Source organism: Amblyomma mixtum, chromosome 2, assembly GCF_055824585.1.
Source record: "Amblyomma mixtum isolate Tamu chromosome 2, ASM5582458v1, whole genome shotgun sequence".
Lineage (NCBI taxonomy): Eukaryota > Metazoa > Arthropoda > Arachnida > Ixodida > Ixodidae > Amblyomma > Amblyomma mixtum.
This window is the reverse complement of record NC_143013.1, coordinates 33,125,230-33,146,277: the sequence shown is the minus strand read 5'-3', so window position 1 is coordinate 33,146,277 and position 21,048 is coordinate 33,125,230. Positions and strand designations below refer to the sequence as shown.

At 48.8% G+C, this 21,048-nt stretch overlaps 2 protein-coding genes across 3 annotated transcripts in view; one reads left to right on the top strand and one right to left on the bottom strand.

The window, feature by feature from the left end:
- Positions 1-21,048, bottom strand: part of LOC149358907 (sodium-dependent nutrient amino acid transporter 1-like) — a 92,229-nt gene that overhangs the window by 42,917 nt on the left and 28,264 nt on the right. The window lies entirely within an intron of this gene.
- On the top strand, positions 4,517-11,231 carry LOC149358909 (uncharacterized). The gene is made up of 2 exons (XM_089571092.1): positions 4,517-5,385; positions 10,725-11,231. Exons 1-2 carry the CDS (start codon positions 5,259-5,261, stop codon positions 11,225-11,227), a joined length of 630 nt encoding a protein of 209 aa, XP_089427218.1. The 5' UTR covers positions 4,517-5,258; the 3' UTR covers positions 11,228-11,231.

Here is a 21,048-nt window from a genome sequence, read left to right as displayed (position 1 = left end):
CCTGCTTGCGTAAGTGAAGGTAGGGGGTCGAATCAAAGCTAGTCTAGTAACGTTGGATCGAATAGAGTATTCGACTCGTAACGAAAGCATGTGCGAGTCGCAACGCATGTGTGCTTCGTAGACCTCCGCGTTTGTTGGAGACCCGACGGACCATGCGGCCCACCTGGTCTCCAACCTTACGCAGCTTTGCCAGTGTTGTGTCTGCGCGACGTTTTCTACTAATAAACAGTCCGAGAACTCTGATCTCCGGTGCCTCACGGATGGGGTCGCTGGCGAGGGAGAGGTAAATGGGGATTGCACACTTCGACGATGGCCGAATATGCACGAATTCTGATTTCTGTGGGGAGCACTGGAAGCCGCAGTATGCCGCATAGTTGTCTACTATGTCAGCGGCTGTTTGCAGGCATTCCTCCATGTGACCCACGTTACCTTGGGTGGCCCAAATAGTGATGTCGTCGGCATACAGCGCATGCTGGATGCCTTCGACATCGGCCAATTTAGAGGGTAGGTGAAGCATTGCTAAGTTAAAGAGCAGAGGGGACAGTACAGCGCCTTGTGGTGTACCCCTGCTGCCCATACTGTACGGGCCGTGCTCTTCGTCCTGGATGAGGACGAAGGCCTGCCGATCCGTGAGAAAGTGTTTAATATAATTGAAGGTGCTAGTGCCGCAGTCAGTCTCGCTCAGGTGGGCGAGAATGACGCTGTGCTTAACATTGTCAAATGCTCCTTTAAGGTCAAAGGCCAGTACTATCTTGTCGTTATGGGGGCACTCGACAGGAGTAAGCACTTCATGTTTTAGCTGGAGGAGTATGTCTTGAGATGATACCGAACATGGTATCCGCGAAGGTGTTGCGATTTTCTAAGTATTCTGAGAGTCGATCTCGAACCATAGTTTCCATGAGTTTGCCCACACAACATGTTAAGGAAATGGGTCGGAGGTTGTCTGTATTGATTGGTTTGCCGGCCTTCGGGATTAAGATGACTAGCGCAGTTTTCCACTCTATGGGTAGAGGATGGTACCCTTCCCAGATGGCATTTATGTATTCTAAGAGTGCTTCGTACGCCGGATCCGGTAGGTTGGCCAAAAGTTTGACCGTTACCTTGTCCCGACCCGGAGCCGTGCCTCGTTTCATTTTGGCAAGAGTCGCCCGTAGGTCATGGAGCTGAAATTGCCGATCGAGATCAGGATTTTCTCTGCCTGCATAGAGATACTCCGACCCCCGGGGGTCTTGTGTCTGGCACAGATATCGATCCCGCAATGTCTGTGCCAGCTGGTCCGTATTGCCCTTAAAGTTGTGAATAGCTCTTTGAAGGTGTTTTTGGGTTTCAGTGCGTGTTTGGGTGGGATCGATCAGACTACGGAAAAGACTCCATGTGTTGCGACTAGACATTTGCCTAGCGGGAGTACCTTACCACTTGGGAGGCGTGGGAGACCCTACTGCGTTCTGAGGACCTGGCCAAGCAAGCCATCGCTACCGGCCGGGCTGCCAGCGTCATGAGCCTCCGGGACATGAACGTTTGAGTGCAGTGGGCCGTGCGGGGGCCCACGGACCTGTATGTCCCAAACTCCCCAGTTGTAAATAGTTTTCACCACCACCACCTCCCAACCCAAAACACACCAAAGAGGGCTGGGAGGCGGTCCTTCTCGGCTGCCAAGACCTCAAGACCCAAAAGGCCTGGGTTTAAAGAACGCGGGCGGAGTTGCTTGCCAATGGGGCCCCGGAATAGGGGCTCCATCTAGTATTATGGGGGAAAGGGGAGGGCCATACCCCAGTCACCTCTCTGTAACTATTTAATGGTTGATAAACGTTTTTCACCACCGCCTTCCTAAGCACTGACATCGCACAGCACTTCCTCTGGTATTTCGCCTCCATCGAAATGCCACCGCCGCGGCCGGGATCGAACCCTAGACTTTCGGGTCAGAAGAAGAGCGCCATAACCACTGAGCCACCGCGGCGGAGGGAAAGGATGGAGTGAAAGACGGCCGAGAGAGAGAACGGCGCCGTAGTGGAGGGCTTCGGAATTTCGACCACATTGTATTCTTTAACTTGCACTGACATCGCAAAGCATATGGACGTCTTTTGCCTTTCGCCGCCATCGAAACGCGGCTGCTGCGGCCAGGATTCGGTTCCACGACCTCGACACACAGGTCACAGGGAAGTAAATGGACCCTGGTTACGCTTTCATAGTTTCACTTTCCTTTAACTGACACTTTGACCCCGTCAGCATCAAATGCATGGAAAAAAACTTTAATCATGCTCTGCACAGCTAGAACAAATCTCCGGTTTCCTTCGAGTTCGAATAACCTTAAAAGCTGTTATTTTGCGCTTTGCTCTGCAGGTATAGACTCTGCAGCATTTTTCAATATCGCCGAATTCTGCGTTCCGCCTCCATCGAAGCGCGGCCGCCGCGGCCGGGTTCGAACGAGGAGTTCACGCGAGTTTGCTGGGGTATGCTGGGTTAAAAATCATAAAGTCCTGTACAAACCCATCACAGTACAAAGACTTTTCCCACTGGACTTCACTCTCGCTTGCCTTCGCTCGGCGCCTAGGGTAGAGGTTCGAACCCGACCGCGGTGGCCGCGTTTCGATGGAAGCAGAACGCAAAAAGCGCCCATGTGCTGTGCAATGTCAGTGCTTGTTAAAGATCCCCAGGTGGTCGAAATTAATCTGGAGCTCTCCACTAGGGCAGCTCTTTCTTCTTTCCCTCCTTCCTCCCTACCCTTACAGCGTGGTTCAGGTGTCCGCCGAAGATCAAAATAGTGAGCCATTTCCTTCCTCAAAAACCATTTTCAAGCACAACCACAGCGTGGCCGAACAAGGCATACAACCTCGCCTCAAGCATTGAAGTAGCGTTTGACCACTTGACGAGGACCAATAAAGCGCCAAACAATGACGAATTCATTACTCCTCTTAGACGCATACATATCGTATGCTTTAGATAAAGCTACGACAAACGAGCGTGTCAATCAGTAAAAGAGTTGGTCTCTAATTTCTATCAAAGGTTGAAAGAATTGGAAAGTTTCCTCCCATTCATCTGTTTTCGTCCTTCCCACTCATAGCGGTTAGAAAAAAAACAAGCAAACAAGATACAAGTCATGTTGTGCGCAAGTGCCCTGGAAGCGCATGCTAACATGTATGCGCACAGCTAGCCACGCCGTCTTGTCCTCAGCGCCATCTTCCAGAGCGCGAGGTCCCCTTCCGGTAGTGCGCCACACGGCTGAGGTCAGAACTCAGGCACGGACGCATCTGGGGCAGCCTGCTTTCGGTCCACCACCGCAGCGTCTGTGGCGCCGCCCAGCCTCGACCTGCTGGCGTGGAGTCCAGCTCGGCGCCTGAAGTCCCACCATCCATCGTCGTCGTCGTCTTTGCCAGCTCCGACGCCGGTGGCGTTGAGACGCTCCGCCAGGCGAGGCGGAGCCTCCTTGAACTCCTTCGCGCGGAGCGTTGTGGGCTGCTTGTGCGGAGACGAGACGAGCAGCCACACGATGAGCACCACGAGGACCAGGAGCACGGAGCCGACCGTCAGCACGGAGCCGATGATGACGCGCCGCTTGTCGCGCGCCTGCTCTCGCTGCATCTCGTCCAGAACGAGAGAGAGCGAGGGCGAGCGTGAGCCGCGTACGCTGCTTCCGAGGAAGACCTGCGCCGGTGTGGCGCCGCCGCCGCCGACAGATCCGGGGGTCCCGACACCCTTGTCGTGGGAGTGGCCGGGACTTGGCTGCCGCGACGATCTCGCGGAGCCTCGCTGCTGCTCGTTGGCCATTTGCATTGGGCGTAGCTGTCTTGCTTTCGCTGGAGCAGCACTGACTAGGTGCTGGGCGGAAGACGGGCGCAGCTTGTTCTCCCTCGTCTTCTTTTCGACAGCTGGCTCGCGCTCACGCGTAGCCGTAGTCGACGCACGAGCGAAGTCCACTCGTGTTTCAGCGGTGAAATATATTTCAAAAAATTCAGAGGGCGCTTAAGGCTGCTTACGTGCTGTGAAGGCGAAAGCATTAGTGTGTCGATGTGAGTGTTCGACCTCGACGCAGGTTGCACACTGACAAATGAAACGAAGACGCGCTTCCTAACGTTGAATCCACAAAGGTCCGAGTGAAACACTCGGACACTCGGTTCGACTACCTGTCGCGAGCTAGCCTCAAACCTAAGAGACGTATGGTATGTGCAACGAGAAGTCGTATGACACCACCAGCAACGGCGCACGACGAATGATTGCATCATAATTTTAATGCGAAAATTGTGTTTTGAGGAAAGGAAATGTGTAGTAACTGCCTCACACCTCAGTGGACACCTCAACAGCGTCTTAAGGGAAGAGGTAGAGTCTGGGAAGGCATACAACTCAAGGTTCATATGTCGTCGGTTTTAATCCATATCGCATTTTTTTTAGCTGTATCAAGACGTCGTGCGTTGATAAATTAGCCCTGAAGCAAATAATTGCTTCAGGTATCAACTCCTTGTCCTCTACATAACCCTGAAGCCTGTTCAAAACCACATAAAGTTTTTCCATCCATAATCCATGTCGCAAGCTAGCCTCCAACTTTATTTTAGGATCATTTTCTCTGCAACAGCTTCAGCACTCTGTCAGTTTGAAAAAAGTGGCACAATTTTGGTTCTCAAATTTCCCTGAGCTCCTTTTCGTCAAATTTTAGTCGTCAAATTCCTTAAAAAATTCCCCGAATCGGACATCACTGCGGAGAGCACTCAACGACGCCGACCAACTGACATTTTTCAGCAAGTCAAGGTTATAACGCGTGTGGCTATGATGATGATGAAAACATTTTAATTGGGAGTAACATTGGTGGACGGTCTTGCTATTCCGGGAGTGCATTGGATCTTGCAGAGCTTCTCAAGCCCCTTTGGTCGGCTCCTGCAGAAGTCGGAGCTGGACAGCATTTCCTCCCACCACTCAATCGCCGGTTCTTTCATCCTTTCTATTACTGTGTTGTTTTGGCAGGCCATGTCATAAGGTATAGGTCCACTCCTATGCCACAGTGTGTGCATTGTAGCATTAGATCTCTTGGGGACATCTGTCAAGGTTAGAGGTTTGGCTTGGTTTATGGGCTTTACGTCCCAAAGCGACTAAGGCTATGAGAGACGCCGTAGTACGCGTGTGGCTAATTTGCAAGGTTGTTTTCCAATAGCCGTCAAATCACATCCAGTCCAATCCAAAGGAGGAGAAGGAGGAAGAAGAAGGAGGAAGAAGAAGAAGGTCAGCCGCCAGCCCGGTCATCCCGGGCGCCCTCCAAGCAGGCGCCATAGATGGCCGAAACGGTGCCGCCCGGGCCCCCGGCAGTGGACACGCGGCCGACAGGTTCGCAGCTGTGGCAGAAGGTCGTCGGCTCCGTCCTGGGCATCTTCATCGGATCATCTGCGTTGGTGCTCATAGGTGCGTCTTAGGGCTAGGCTCCTGGCCGGAAGCAAATTCGCAGCCTCCCTATGCACAGCGTAACCTGGATCTCTATATATAGCATAAGAATTCGATCCCACATCTGTGTTATGTTGTATTGGGTTTAATGGCACATAAGCATCAAAGGCTATCACGCTTCAAGCTTAAAGAGAAACTGCGTAAGTTTTAGAAATCTACGAGCTTAAGAGGGTCGAATGTGTGGAACTTTCATGTAATGCATGCGAAGTCTTTTTGGGCTAGCGCTTGAAATAGTTAAGTAATCATCGATTAAAATCCGGACGCCCTTCACGCTTCTCCGCAGCGCACAACGCCAAGTAGGGGGCGCATGATGACGTCATCGAAGGTATCGGTACATTTTCAACGCACAAAGGCCTGTTTGCAAGGAAAAAAACCAACGCCACCGAAGGCAAACCCTGCAGAGTGTTGTTTGGCAGCGTGTAAAGAGTCAGGGCAGGGTGTGGCTGACGACAGCGGTAATTTGAAATCATACCTTCCGCGCCCCGCCGCGATGGCTCAGTGGTTAAGGCGCTCGGCTGCTGACCCGGAAGACGCGGGTTCGATCCCGGCCACGGCGGCCGAATTTCGATGAAGGCGAAATTCTAGAGGCCCGTGTGCTGTGCGATGTCAGTGCACGTTAAAGAACCCCAGGTGGTCGAAATTTCCGGAGCCCTTCATTACGGCGTCTCTCATAGCCTGAGTTTCTTCGGGACGTTAAACCCCAATAAACCAAACCAAACCATACAATACCTTCCGTGACGTCACGATGAATTTCTCTGCACTCCTCTGGTGCAATGAGGAGAAGCGCAAAATTCAATCGTCGATTACGTAACTATTTTGAATGCTAGTGCAAAAACACTTGGCAAGCTTCACCTACAGCCTATATAGATTTGAATTCTTGAATATCGCGAAATTCTCAAAAAGGTGCTGCAGTTGCCCTTTAAGGTATGACGATCACATTTCTATTCAATTATTATTTTCGCCTTTCATCATTGGCTAAATAATCGCCAAACCCTCGCTTTTACCGGGACTTGCCATTAGAGGCTGCTCATATTAAAACTGGAACCGTTATAACATACCCACCCTATCTCGTACAGTTACGTGTCTTGAAAACAAACTTCGCCAGCGCTAGTCCAGTAGAAGTATGGACAGGCCGACTCATACGTACTTGTGAAGACATCATGACAGTACAAACAAGGGAGTGAAAGATAAAGAGGGCGAGGGAAGGCAAACATGTTAACCAGAAGGGTTTTCTGGTTGGCTACCCTGCACTGGGGAACAGGGATGAGGGGATTGAAAAGTTAGAGAGAGTGCGAGAGGCACAGTCAGAACTGGTCCCTCAAGCCGGTGGCTCTCATAAGAGAAGTATGCCAAAAGGGACGGTCTTCCTAGACACTACTTGATGCAGGCATGCGTTGCAATGTAGGTCAAAATATGGTTCCCCATCAAGTCATCCCTGACGCCCTACTGAACTCTGTACCTGTGCTGATACTACTGAAGTTTGTGAACTGTTTTGCCTGCGGCTTTCAATCTAAACATGAGCTTAAAGGGCAACTGCAGTGGTTTCCGAATTCGATGAGTTTAAAAGGGCCGAATGTGTGTAACATGCAGGTAAAGCCTACGACATTATTTTGCGGTGACATTTGAAATGGTGGCGTAATCGCCGAATAAAGTGGCGTCGGCGCTCAGACATTTCTGCAGTGCACAGCGACGCGCAGAGGCCCCAATAATGACGTCACGTATGACGTCTTTCCGTTTCCAGCGATGAAACAATTGTTTCATGGAAGGAAACTAACGCCATCGAAGGTGAAGCTCTCGAAGCACTGTTTGGCGGCATCGGATGACGCACAGAAGCATGCAGGCGAAGGCAGCGGACATCTGAAATTTCGGTGATATTGATGTCACTACGAGCTTCCCCGCTTTTGTTAACGCAGTGAGGAGAAGCCTAAACATTGTGCGATTTTAATCCACGGTTATTTCACCAATTTATGTGCTAGTGCAAAAATACTTTGCATGCTTTTCCTAGAAGCTTCATATTGCAACGGATATTCACAGAAGACGATGAGAAGGAAGTGCCTGACTGGTGTGCGCGCCCGACACCAGTCTTTCTGCGCCCGAGCGCAATTACTCCATAACAGAACGTGAGTGCTTAGCCCTTGTCTGGGCAGTTGGCAAATTCCGTCCTTATTTATACGGCCGCCCTTTTACGGTTAAAACCGACCACCATGCGCTATGTTGGCTCTCCTCTCTGAAGGACCCTGCAGGGCGGCTTGGGAGATGGGCATTGCGTCTGCAAGAGTATGATTACACCGTGACTTACAAGTCTGGCAGGTTACACCAAGATGCCGACTGCCTCTCCCGCTACCCCATTGGCCAGTGTGACTTGTTTGGCCCTGCCACCGAAGCCGACCTGTTTTCTATCTCTGTCCTTGCCAACATGGGAGAAGAACAGCGCCGCGATGACGATTTGCGCTCAATTATCGACCGCCTCAATTCCACACCGTCTGATCCCTCGATGCGGCGCTTTGTGCTCTCTGACGGAATCTTGTATCGCCGCAGCCTCAATCCGGATGGCCCCAACCTTCTACTAGTTGTCCCCAAGCACCTTCGTCCTGCTATCCTTCATGAACTCCATGATCTCCCCACTGCTGGCACACTTCAACCTATTGACGTGCCCCCAGAACCTTTCCATCGCGTCGGCTTGGATCTTCTGGGTCCGTTTCCAGAGTCCACCTCCGGCAACAGATGGGTTGCAGTTGCCACGGACTACGCCACCCGTTATGCGATCACGCGGGCACTGCCAACCAGTACAGCTACAGATGTTGCGGACTTTTTGCTATACGACCTCATATTGCACCATGGTGCTCCCCGCCAACTTCTTACAGACCGCGGCCGCTGCTTTCTGTCCAAGGTTGTCTACGACATTCTTCGGTCCTGCTCTACTAAGCACAAGCTCACCACCGCCTATCACCCGCAGACAAACGGACTTACTGAGCGTCTCAACCGCACTCTGACCGATATGCTCGCTATGTACGTTTCCCCCGATCACCGCGACTGGGACCTCGCTCTCCCATATGTTACCTTCGCATACAACTCCTCCCGCCATGATACTGCCGGTTACTCCCCTTTTTACCTTTTATACGGCCGCGAGCCCCAATTGCCTTTGGACACGCTACTGCCTACTCCTGCTGCTCCGTCCTCTGAATACGCCCAAGACGCCATTGCCCGTGCTGACTACGCCCGTCAACTTGCACGCTCCCGACTTCTCGCCTCGCAGGCCTCCAGGAGTTCTACAACCGCCGTCACCGCACAGTCTCTTTCTCTCCTGGCTCCCTCGTCTTGCTTTGGTCCCCATCTCGCCGCGTCGGCCTCTCCGAAAAACTTCTGTCCCGTTATGTTGGCCCGTACCGTGTCCTGCGCCAGGTAACCGCTGTCACTTACGAGATCGCTCCGGCCTTCCAGCACGCTTCCTCCCGCCACCTTCAACGTGATATCGTCCACGTCTCTCGCCTGAAACCCTACCTCTCGCCATGCCCCTCAACGTCATCCAGTACACCGTGACGGTGTTTTTCCGGACGGGGGGCCATGCAACGGATATTCACAGAAGACGATGAGAAGGAAGTGCCTGACTTGTGTGCGCGCGCTAGTGTTCGGTGTCTCCTGTGTTGTTCGCTCTGCGCTCCGGTCGCCCTTGCTTGTGACTAACCTTTCGGGCAACGTAACAATATATTCGAATTCTTGAATAACCCCGAATTCTCAAAAAATCATTCCAGCTTCCATTTAAGGAAACACGTTATTGAAAGCCATTACGGAAACGTAAACAAGACATATCCCTGCTGTTATTTTTTTTTAGAAGGTCCAAATCTTAAAAAAATATGGTTTCTGAAATAAAGAGAAGATTTTTTGCGCCATATTAATGTTGGCGGAAGTGAAAAAAAAGGCGAATTATATTAACCAGTAAACTGATTAAGTAGATTCTAAATGTTAAGTTTTCACTTTTACTGATAAGCATCTGATTACAATTACAGATTTGTAGCCGGCCGTTAGTAATAGCTATATCTGTTTCTATAATTTCGAAAACGTAATTGCCCTCGCCGCTGTCGCTCGACAAATTCTGGGCCATATCGCGGTCCGTTCGAAAACCGCTCCCTTGCGGGAGGGCGCATAGCGATTTCAATTAAATTGCGTTGCAATCTGGTGCCTATCGGTAATATTTAAAATGTTAACAGTTTCAATTTAGTTCATCACTTAACTTGTTAGCATCATTTCTCTGTTTTCGTCCGACAGCACTGGTGTTACTATGCTGCAAAAAGCTTCTCTTTACTCAAAAATCTTACTTTTTAAAAAAATTTCCGACCTTGTAAACAAAACACCCGGTATGCGTACCTATATGCAGCCTTCATAACGTTAGACTACAACACCCAGAACGCAGCTTTCGCGCCGACCTTTCTGCGATAATTTGTAATGGACATCCACAATCCACTTTTCATAGTTCAGGGCTTGCTTTCTATTGCTTCAATCGGGTGCTTACAGTATCCTTGAGCTCAAGGAGTAAAAAGGAAAGGAAGAAGGAAAAGAGCCTTCCGCCCCCTCTGGAGACTCGGAAATGGCGTGCCGTAAACCCGCAACTACACTCCTTAAAAGCAGGCCCTACGCCGCGCGTCTTTTCTTTCCTTTTTTTCTTTCCTCTGATCTTTTCTCTCTCCTCTATCTGCACGTGGCAGCGGTGGTGGCTTGGCTCGAGCGAGTAGGCAGGCCCGTGCAATTTCCTTTTCATCCTTCTCTCAGTCACAACAACAACAACAACCTGATGTCTTTTGGCCGGTCCTCTCCATCATCCGGGATTAATCTCAACTTTAAACGCGGTAGCGTTAAAGGCTTCGTTACGCAGAAAATACGGTGTCGGCGTTGTGAGCTGCGTAGGGTGCCCCAGGCAGCCACCCCCGGAGAAGCAACCTAGATGGGTCACCTAGGTCACGTGACCTTGTGACGACATCACAACCTACCCACTGGACAATGCGAAAAGTAACTACACTGGCAGGTGGCAGTTAAATTAATGCTTGATCACGAGAGGTTGCTCGGGAAGAGCAACTTATAAGGTCGCACAAGACCCACCGGTAGCAGCACCTGCCATCTCAGGGCAGTGGCGCATCCCTTAACCGCTGCACCATTGCGCAAGGAGCGGTATGAGGACTCCTAGAGACATATGAATGTAAAGTATAGGATGAGCAATTTTGCGACGAATTCCTGTATTATGTATCAGCACCAAGTGGCCCAAACTTCAGTACTTCTCCAATTTTTGTCTTGGGTCTCGTGCGCAGGCATCATCGCCAGCATGGACGTCTTCATGCCCAGCAACGGTGTGTACAGACACGTCAACCACACAAAGATGGGCGTCCTAAAGACTCTGTTCGCAACCGCGCTCAACCAACTCGCCGCACTCTACCACGGCGGCAGGAGAACCGCTGCCACCAGCGCTGAGGACCATCGCGCGCTTCGGAACGACACCAACCATTCGTCACTGTCGCCTCCGCTGCCTGAGGACTGGTCCCTGAACATCGACTCTGACCTACATTTGCCGGTGCTCGCACATGCGCCTCATGTGATCAGCAACGACACGTCCGAAGGCCTGGTGACCGAAATGGCCCCGCTGCTGGAAGACGTCAAGAACGTCGCCGTGGACCCGAGATCCGCTGCGGGCAACCAGGAAACCCGGGCGAACGTTCAGAGGCCCTCCTGGCGCGGTTCCCTGGACTACTCTGGCTCGGCGGATCGGCAATTAGTGAAGCAAGGCACGGATAATTTGACAAATAAAGTGCTTTGACAGCTCTTAAGAAGTGGGTTCCAGTGAGTTAGTACACATTCAAGCAGGATTAAATGGGCTGGGGCTGACCATGCAACGCCGAAAACATGCAATCGATGATCTCTTTTGGAGACGCATAGAACTCTAAAAAGATGGAAACGTAGCCGGGAGCTGATTGTAAGAAAGGTGGAAAGAAGAGGTTTGAACAAGGCTAATCAGAAATCATCGCGATAGGTCTTTGTTCTCCTTTAGACGTAGACCGGCTAGTGCTGGTGGCCTGCGATACGTTATCAATGCAGAAAGAGGCCCTCTTATTCACCTCATTCATGTTCTGTTTTTAAACTATAGTTGTGTAGTCCTCTACTTCATGTCTTTTAACTGCTTTGAAAGAAGCTCACGAAGCGCCAGCCCCATGCCACTGCTAAACGTTTGTCTCTCAAAATCCCGGGAGTGGGGTCAAAACAGTCAAAGACCAGAGTGCCGGAAATTGCCTATGAAACAGTTCAGTTGCGCAATCCAGCAAAAAATAAAATATTTGAGAGAACCGGTAACAACCCGATTAAAAGTGTTCGTCGTCGTTATTGACGCTGCAGCGCAGTGGGTTAGCTCTGTGTTTTTGAACGCTGGTTCGAAGAGGCGAAGAGCTGGGCGGCTCTCCGCGACCTGAAGCCGATCACGTTTTCACTCCTCAAGTGATAAAACTAGGATTATAAAATGTCCTTTAAAGCTTTGACCTAACCCTAATGTCTCCTTCCCGCTCCTTTACAACCGCATCAGCCGAAGCACCGGCTGTCAGAAGCGCACCACCGTACGCAGCAGCCGTCGCGACGAGGCACGCGCCGAACAGTCAGGAGGCGTGTAATGGCGGCGTGATCACGTGATCAAAGACGGCAGCCCCCGTGATGCGGCGCTGTAAAGTGTCTATACGAGGGGGTACCCAAAAGAAACCGGACTTATTTTTGTTTGAACTTATTTGTTCACATTTTAAGCACAGACCTTCAATCTCCTTCGAAGTATTCCCCACTTGCAATGATACGCTTGTCGAATCTTTCATTCTATTTTTCAAAACATTGTTTAAATTCATCTTTTGTGATGCTTGACACTGCCTCCGTCGTTTTTTTCTTCACCTCAGGAACATCAGCGAAACGCTTTCCATTCACCTATTTTTTCATTCTAGGAAACAAAGAAAGTAGCAAGGGGCAAGGTCGGTAGAGTATGAGGGTTGAGGAATAGGGGTCATGCCATTTTTGGTCCAAAATTGTCGTAGAGACAGGGCTGTGTGAGCAGGGGCATTGCCATGATGGAAAAACCAGTCACCCGACCGCCACAAATCTGGCCGCTTCCACCGCACACTGCTGCCCAATCTTTTCAAAACATCCAAGTAGAAAGCCTAGCTAACTGTCTGACCCTGCGGAACAAATTCTCAATGAACGACTCAACTCACGTCGAAAAAACAAATCAGCATTGTTTTGAGGTTTGGTTTCACCTGACGAGCTTTCTTGAGGCGAGGTGAATTTGAAGTTTTCCATTGGCATGGTTGTTGCTTTGATTCAGGATTAGATTCAGGAACACTTGAGTTGTCCCCACAGCATCGTCCTTGTACGTCTTTCTTAATATTTCAAGAGTTTCCATTCAACTTTTTCCGAGCAAAAATCAGAATTTCACCGGCGCACGCTGTGCACGAAAATCAGCCATTGCAAAAACGACGTTCACACAAAACAGTCGTCACTCTAAAACTCTGCCTAAACTAGTCTGACCTCCTTCAACGACGGCACTTGGCTTACTGACTCTGGAATGTTCGTTCTATGCGCTCCTAGTGTCAAAACGCGGTACCACAGAAGCTTTGCCGACCAAAAAATTTAGTCCGGTTTCTTTTGGGTACCCCCTCGTATATTGCAGCGGGTCGACGACGATGACAATGAGCGACTGAACGAGCTGCAGGCAGACGAAGACGACAACGAAGTTCTCGCTGTGTTCTCGGCGCGGCGCCGAGAACACACACACACACACACACACACACACACACACACACACACACACACACACACACACACACACACACACACACACACACACACACGTGTGTGTGTGTGTGTGTGTGTGTGTGTGTGTGTGTGTGTGTGTGTGTGTGTGTGTGTGTGTGTGTGTGTGTGTGTGTGTGTGTGTGTGTGTGTGTGTGTGTGTGTGTGTGTGTGTGTGTGTGTGTGTGTGTGTGTGTGTGTGTGTGTGTGTGTGTGTGTACAGAAATCAAGGTACACAGGAATTTTATTTATATTTATATATTTTGTGCTGTTGATAAATGGAGAATATTGCCGAATATGTTATCGCTTAAATATAATTGATTAGAAAAGCAGAAGAAAAAACAACCACATGCCGCCGGTGGGAACCGGACCCGATGCCCTCCTTAAGCAACTAAGCTGACAAGTGAAGGGGAATGAGGGCTCGTTATACATTTTAAGAGAAGCCAACAAGCCACAGAAACCAAGGAACACAGGGGATTTTTATTTACATTTATTTATTTTGTGGTGTTTATATATGGAGAATGTTACTGAATATGTTATCTCTTGAAGATAATTTATTAGAAAAGCAGCAGAAAAAACAACCACATGCCGCCGGTGGGAACCGAACCCGCGACCTCCGAAATACGCGTCCGGTGCTCTACCTCTGAGCTACGGCGACGGCTGTCAAATCTTCTGCTTTCGGGGGTATTTATGTTTACAAGTAACCTAGCTAACCTTGAGAGTGTTCATCAGCGCCACCCACGTGGTTCGGTTCCCACTGGCGGTATGTGATTGTTATCCGATCTTCTTGGATTCTTCTTGGGTGGTTGTTATCCGATCTTCTAAGACCGATCTTCTTGGATTCGTTAAAAGAAACATATTTATTCGACTCGACGTTTCGATCGGAATACCGACCTTAAGAAGGTCAGTCTTCCGATCGAAACGTCGAGTCGAATAAATATGTTCCCTTTAAGGAAGCGTATACTTCGTCCCTATATACTCCTGTAAGCAGTCAAGTACTTCATGCTCTCGCAACCTATATATATATATATATATATATATATATATATATATATATATATATATATATATATATATATATATATATATATATATATATATATATATATATATAGAGAGAGAGAGAGAGAGAGAGAGAGAGAGAGAGAGAGGCGAGCATCAACGCGTACCGGTGCTTCTTTAGTTTTTCCTTTTTTTACTCGTGAAAACGCGCCGCGTGTGATACGTAGACGGCCGTGTATACAGTGGTGCAGCGTTAATACGGAATTTTTGGTTCCTGAGCTGAAGTGTCTGTAAAGCGAGTCGTCCGCAATAACGAATCATGAAGAAAACGAAAATTGAATAAGAAAAAAAATGTTCTATGATTATGGACTGCTTCTCTCCAGGTTCAGGTACATTATTCTGGTCACCGTTATCTTTAAAATCATGCGGTGCGAATTATAACCCGTTTGGAGCGCCTAGTGGTCCATAAGACGCGTGATGGCGCCTCTTGGAGTGATGAAGTTTCTCTATACGACTGTTAACATTCCAAGAACTCTCTAGTAGCTCATAGAATAACGGAAAGTTGGGTTAGTTGGACTGGGCTATACATCATAGCGTAGAAACAACGAAGACAAGGAAGAAGAGGACATGACAGGCGCTATCTTGGGAGAAGTTTAAAGATAGCGCCTGTCGTCATCTTCTCCCTCGTCTCCGTTGTTTAGCGCTATGATGTATAGCTCTACTTGCTCGACTGGCAGCTGGGGAATATGGTTTTAAATGTAGCACATAGAAGGAATTTTTTTAGCCGCCGTTCATGCATTGCGACAAATGGTAAGGCAAGTTGCTACTGCAATTCATGAACACGTACACAAGCGAAAAGAGCTTTACTGGGCAATTAGCACTCTCGCATTTCTTTTCGCTGGTGTTTTGCATCTCAAAATACCAAGGGCGGAAAATCACGCAGAGTCATTCGTGATTTTGTTCTCATCGTTGTTCATATTAACGGGACAAAAACACATGGGTCCCAATGGGCTCCGTACATTTTAACCATGTCCATTATCCGGACCGCGAGCCTTCATATTAACGAGGCTTAAATGCATTGAAAAAGCAGGGGGCGGCAGAAAATTAGGTGGGCGGACGAGATTAATAAATTTGCGAGGATACGGTGGCCGCGGCTGGCGAAGGACAGGGTTAATTGGAGGGACATGGGAGAGGCCTTTGCCCTGCAGTGGGCGTAGTCAGGCTGATGATGATGATGACGATGAAAACTGTAAATAATTCGAGTCATCCATATTAATGGGAGTCGTATTAACGGGGCATGACTGTATATCCAAACTTCGGTCGGGCCGCCAAAGAGTGGAAGTTTGGCGTTGGGGCCGCGTGCGTTTCAAGCACGACACGTTTTCTCAATCAGAAAACGGTCCACGCGGGCGAGGCTTTAGAGCTTTGTCACCAAGGTGCGGGAGGTCACCAGTGTCAAAGGTTTAAAGAACTCGCGAAAAGGGCCGCTTAGCGAAGAGCCGTTTCGTGGCGCCTAAAGGAAATAGGGGACTTTATCGGTCTGCAGCGCGGGCCACTGCACCCCCATCTATATACACGTGGTACCATGGCCTAAGCTGACTCTGATTCTTGAGAGCGATGACGTTTGTGAAACGTCTGGCATTTTGCAGGTTGACTGCTGATATTCGTGAAGAAGGCACCGTTTTTTGCACTCGACCAAACAGCACCTCACATGCTTCAGCTTCTCTCCGCTTGCGCTGCAGGACTTAAATGGGATCCAAGCGGTAAGCGGCGGTGCCCTATTGCTTATGAACAATTTCTGTTCTTTTTTTTTTTTTGCTACACTTCATCGTTGTCTGCAACTGACGATTTTAACGAAGATCCAGCAGAAATCAAACAGAACAAATGAGCAAATGGGCATTCACCGGGAAGAAGCGATAACTGGTGTTCGAACATGGCGGATTCCAAGGGAAGGTATAGGTACCCGCCGCGGTAGCTTTGTGGCAGCGGCGTTCGGCTACTGAGCCTAAGTTGCGGGATCTAATCACGTATGCAGCGGCCGCATTTTGATGGAGGCTAAGCGCCAAAACGCTCCTGTTCTGTAATAAGGGAGTAATTACTCATTGACGTCCACCCGAGAGCAGCCATGCGGCTACAAAGGAAAGCTATACAGCTTTCACAGAAACTTCGTAGTTAAAGAAAAGTTCGTCCTGGTCCGGGATTCCAACCCGGGACCACCGCTACACCGGAGCAGTCACTCTACCAAATGAGCTAACCGGGACGGCAAGCTTATGGTAGAGCGAGAGCGAATTTATCAATAACTCGAAGTGGGAACAGTGTTGACCAAATATTTAGGGGAATCCCCCAAGGTGGAGTAGATTTGTAATAAGGGAGTAATTACTCATTGACGTCCACCCGAGCGCAGCCATACGGCCACAAAGGAAAGCTATACAGCTTTCACAGAAACTTCGTAGTTAAAGAAAAATTCGTCCTGGTCCGGGGTTCGGGGTTCTGTGCGACGTCAGCGCACATTAAAGATCTTCATTTGGTAGGAATTATTCCGAAGCCCTCCACTACGGCACCTGTTTCTGTTTGTTCTTTCACTCCTACCTTCCTTCCTTCTCTTACGGCGCGGTTAACCGTCTACGAGAAGTGAGACAGTTACTGCGCCATTTCCTTTCCTCAAAAACAACTCCCTACAATTACCTTTAGCAATATGTCATCTTATCTTCAAGTTGTCAAACTCACTGAAAGTTATAAAGACGACGATTTAATTGTTCAACAATTTAGTTTAATCTTATCTTAATGAGTAGGCGCTGAGTGAATTTCATGGGTCGATAGGTTAGCTGCTAAACAAATTGCGACACCGTAAAAAAAAAACACTCCATTTGCGCAAAGATGCTTAATTGCGCCTCGCTTCCTAGATTTTCTTTTCTTATCGTAGAATACAAACAGACATAAAACGAAATATAAACGTTTACTCACGATCGGTTCTCCCATGCCTGCTGTCGCTACAAGCGGATGTGCATTGCCGATGCCTTTGATACTTATCGGTAAAGCAGCGTGCAACACGTACAGCCTTCTCCACCAGCTGTAAGCTGAGCATGTGAGCGCGCGAAGGAGGCTCGCCGGCTGCGTTCTTCATCGGTGGTGTATTTTTCTTTATTCCCGACGTAGACGGCATTGGGTTCGACATGCCCTCCGCAACACGAGCAGTTGGCGCCGGGAGGTCTGAGTGGCCATACGTGTTCTTGTGATTGGCGTTCGTCAGCGGCCGCTGCATGGTTGAGACAAACTGCATTCTGATCCTGTCTGGAGGGACGGCGGCTTGGGCCAGAGAAAATGCGGGGGTGCAACGGAGAAGCAGTGGCGTATGTCTACTGTCGGCGGCAACGGCAGCAGAATCCTTTGTTTGATGTGGGTTCTCAAGTTCACCGAAGTCCGAGAGCGGACGGGATTGCACTATACACCGAGCAACGGCATCGCCGGCGTGACCGCGAGGATATAACGTGTAATCGAAGCAGATCATCTTACGCAGTGCTCAAGAACATTTCAGCCCCACGGGGCGATGCACGAACGCTATACCAAATTATCACCATCGTCGCTGCCGGAAGATCGGCGAGGGTTTGAAGGTGACACCTTTTGTGGGTGGCCTTTGGAAACAACGTATGTGAACAACGTGTTTGGCGATTATCAAGGAACCAGATTCCCCAGGTGGGTACCTGGGGACATAACTAACCTTTAAAAGAAGCCGGGAAGCTCATTTACGGGCCTTTTTGCGGTAGCGTTTAGGTTGTCGTCTCGCAAAAAAAAATTCCGTCTTCTCTGTCATGAAAATCTCTGATTGGTCGAGAGAGGTCACGTGACCTTGTCACGTCATCACAACTGCCCGCCGTGGTAGCTGGAAGTTAAATTAATGATTGGTTGCGAGTGTTTGCTCCGGAAGAGCAACCTGGGCCTCACAAGCACTACTGGTGGCTTGGTGGCGCATCGCTTAACCGCTGCACCACTGCGCCAGTGGTGGTGTGAGAACTCCATGTGATCTATGAATGCGATTGAGAGGTTCGTGACGTCACAAACGCCACATGATCACTAGTGGGCATGGGGCATTGCCAAATTTGACAGTCTAAGGGCCTACAGATTTAGCAGGTTAGCCCACCCCCAAAAATTCCTAAGGACCCCCAAAATTTTGGAAGTAGGCCTACTGCAAAAAATGGATCAAGGTGGATTAACGTAGACTGCTGGGTCGTATTAGCATAATCCCGTAGGATAATCCAATGTAAAGTACAGCGTTGGTTAAAAGTTCCCATGCCACAGGGTCTGCTTTCGAGCCATGCAGGGGCGCAGTTTCGACAACTCACGAACCTCACTATATCCGCACGGTTTAGAAGCACAATTCTACCCTCTGATAACCTTGATAGATTTACAGGGTTCTTAAGTGCCCGTCTTAAGTAAGCAGACCCCATGGCCTGGGAACTTTTCACCAACCTTGTGCATGAACGTTGCAGAAGGTGATGACATGCATATCATATGATGGCAATGGAACCGGTTCCAACCAGAGTTTTGGTGGGAAAATCGCAAGAAGAACCTTAAACAATCATTCTAAACACCATAGCAGCCAACCAAAGCGCTATCGCATATTCTTCTTTAAGAATGTGGTTAAGAAGGCACCCAGCCTTTTCCTTTTCTCTCCCTACTACGCCATGCAAAAAGAAAAAATGGTCCATCTCTTTTGACTGGATCCGTCCTTAATCTGCACTTCGGCAGAAAAACCAAGGTCGTCAGAAACCATCACGAAGTGCGATCAAGTTGTTCATATGGCGGGAAACCGTGTGTGCGCATCATCGAGAGTTTTTTACTATTACAAGCACGCTAGTAACGGGAATGCTGCATGAACGTTCAAATGTCAGGCGCGTAGTTCACTGCACTCCGTCTTGGTTGAGCCAGCCTTGCTTAAACTGTACCTAACCGTTTATTGTTATCGCCAAGCTCACATATGATTCTGCACGCTTGGAACGCTTCTGAACCGTTTACCAATGTAATACAAATACGTATTTTACTGCTTGACCCACGCCAACACAACCAGAAACAGGCAGATAATCAATTTTTACTGCAAGCAATACTTGAATAGAGTTGTCTAGACTGTCCCTTGAGGGAGACATCATCATCAGCCTGACTATGCCCACTGCAGGGAATAGGCCTCTCCCATGTCTCTCCTTGGCCAGCTGCGGCCACCGTATATCCGCAAGCTTCTTAATCTCATCCGCCCACCTAACTAGCGCAAACAAACAATAGGATGTGTTTCATGGGCGTAATTTAATGCGTTCTAGCAAGTTTCAATCACAGGCGCTCAGCGGAACATAATTTAATATTATTTTGTGTGTTGTACGAGGAGCCGCTCAGAGTTCCCACCCGCTTCGAGTGACGTCAGGGTGACTTGCCCTAATTACTGTGACGTCACCGAACGCAGTGGTTATTCGCGGAAACAACCAGTGCATGCTTGCCGGAGTTGCAGACATCCGTAGGAATATAGTAGTGTACGGGCTGTAGAAGAACAGTAGATTGGGCGAGTTGGTGTTCCATGGCGAAAGTACATATAAACAGCGCTAAACGACAGGACTAGAAGAGGAGTAGACAAACACGGCGCTGAACTTACAACTGAATTTATTGGAAGGAAAAATTTTCAATATATACATACAAAAACGCGCACACGTGCGCACAGTCACTACATCAAAGTGGAGATACAATCAACAAGCCACGTTGGTCACACGTGTTGTACCTGCCTTCAAGCTACCCTTTGTGCAACAATGTCATTTCTTTCTTTGACAAAGCTAAAGAAGTATTGCTAACGCAACCTTTTGATTTTCTAGTGATATGAAATGCTTCGGCGACTTCTCTTGTAATCTTGTCAGTATGAAAAAATAACAATAATAACAATTCTGTATCGTCAAAGAACGGCACACATTTGCATACACTGCAATGACTTGACAAGTTAGTATCTCTTTTTTGCAACGAATTAGCATGCTCCATGAGCCTAACATTAATGCATCGGCCTGTCTGGCCTATGTAAGTGCGACCACATGATAATGGAATCTGGTAAACTACCCCCATCTTGCAATTAACGAACTTGTTCACATGGTTCACTTTGCAGACAGACTTACGTTTGGCACCTTCCTGCTTTCTCTGAACTGCTGCTCCTAACCTACCCAGTTTATTAGGAGCAGAAAAAACCACCCTCACGCCATACTTGGCCCCTACCCTTTTAAAACGATGTGACAACGCGTGCACATAAGGCATGACAACTGTTTTCTTCCCCTCAGCATTTTCTTTAGGCTGACCCGAACATTTCATTTGACGATACAGAATTGTTATTTTTTCATACTGACAAGATTACAAGAGAAGTCGCCGAAGCATTTCATATCACTAGAAAATCAAAAGGTTGCGTTAGCAATACTTCTTTAGCTTTGTCAAAGAAAGAAATGACATTGTTGCACAAAGGGTAGCTTGAAGGCAGGTACAACACGTGTGACCAACGTGGCTTGTTGATTGTATCTCCACTTTGATGTAGTGACTGTGCGCACGTGTGCGCGTTTTTGTATGTATATATTGAAAATTTTTCCTTCCAATAAATTCAGTTGTAAGTTCAGCGCCGTGTTTGTCTACTCCTCTTCTAGTCCTGTCGTTTAGCGCTGTTTATATGTACTTTCGCCGTGTACGGGCTGGCAGATCGACCATGACGTCAAGGTGCCCTTCAGCGCTGGCATGACTGAGACCGAAACTGCCACTGTCGGTACAAAAGCGTTTGTGATTACTTATGCTTTTCATGATAACTTGCGTTCA

Coding starts and splice junctions, on each gene's coding strand:
- LOC149358909 (XM_089571092.1), top strand. CDS start 5,259: ATGGCCGAAACGGTGCCGCCCGGGCCCCCGGCAGTGGACACGCGGCCG. Junction 5,386..10,724: donor ATCTGCGTTGGTGCTCATAG/GTGCGTCTTAGG, acceptor TCTCGTGCGCAG/GCATCATCGCCAGCATGGAC.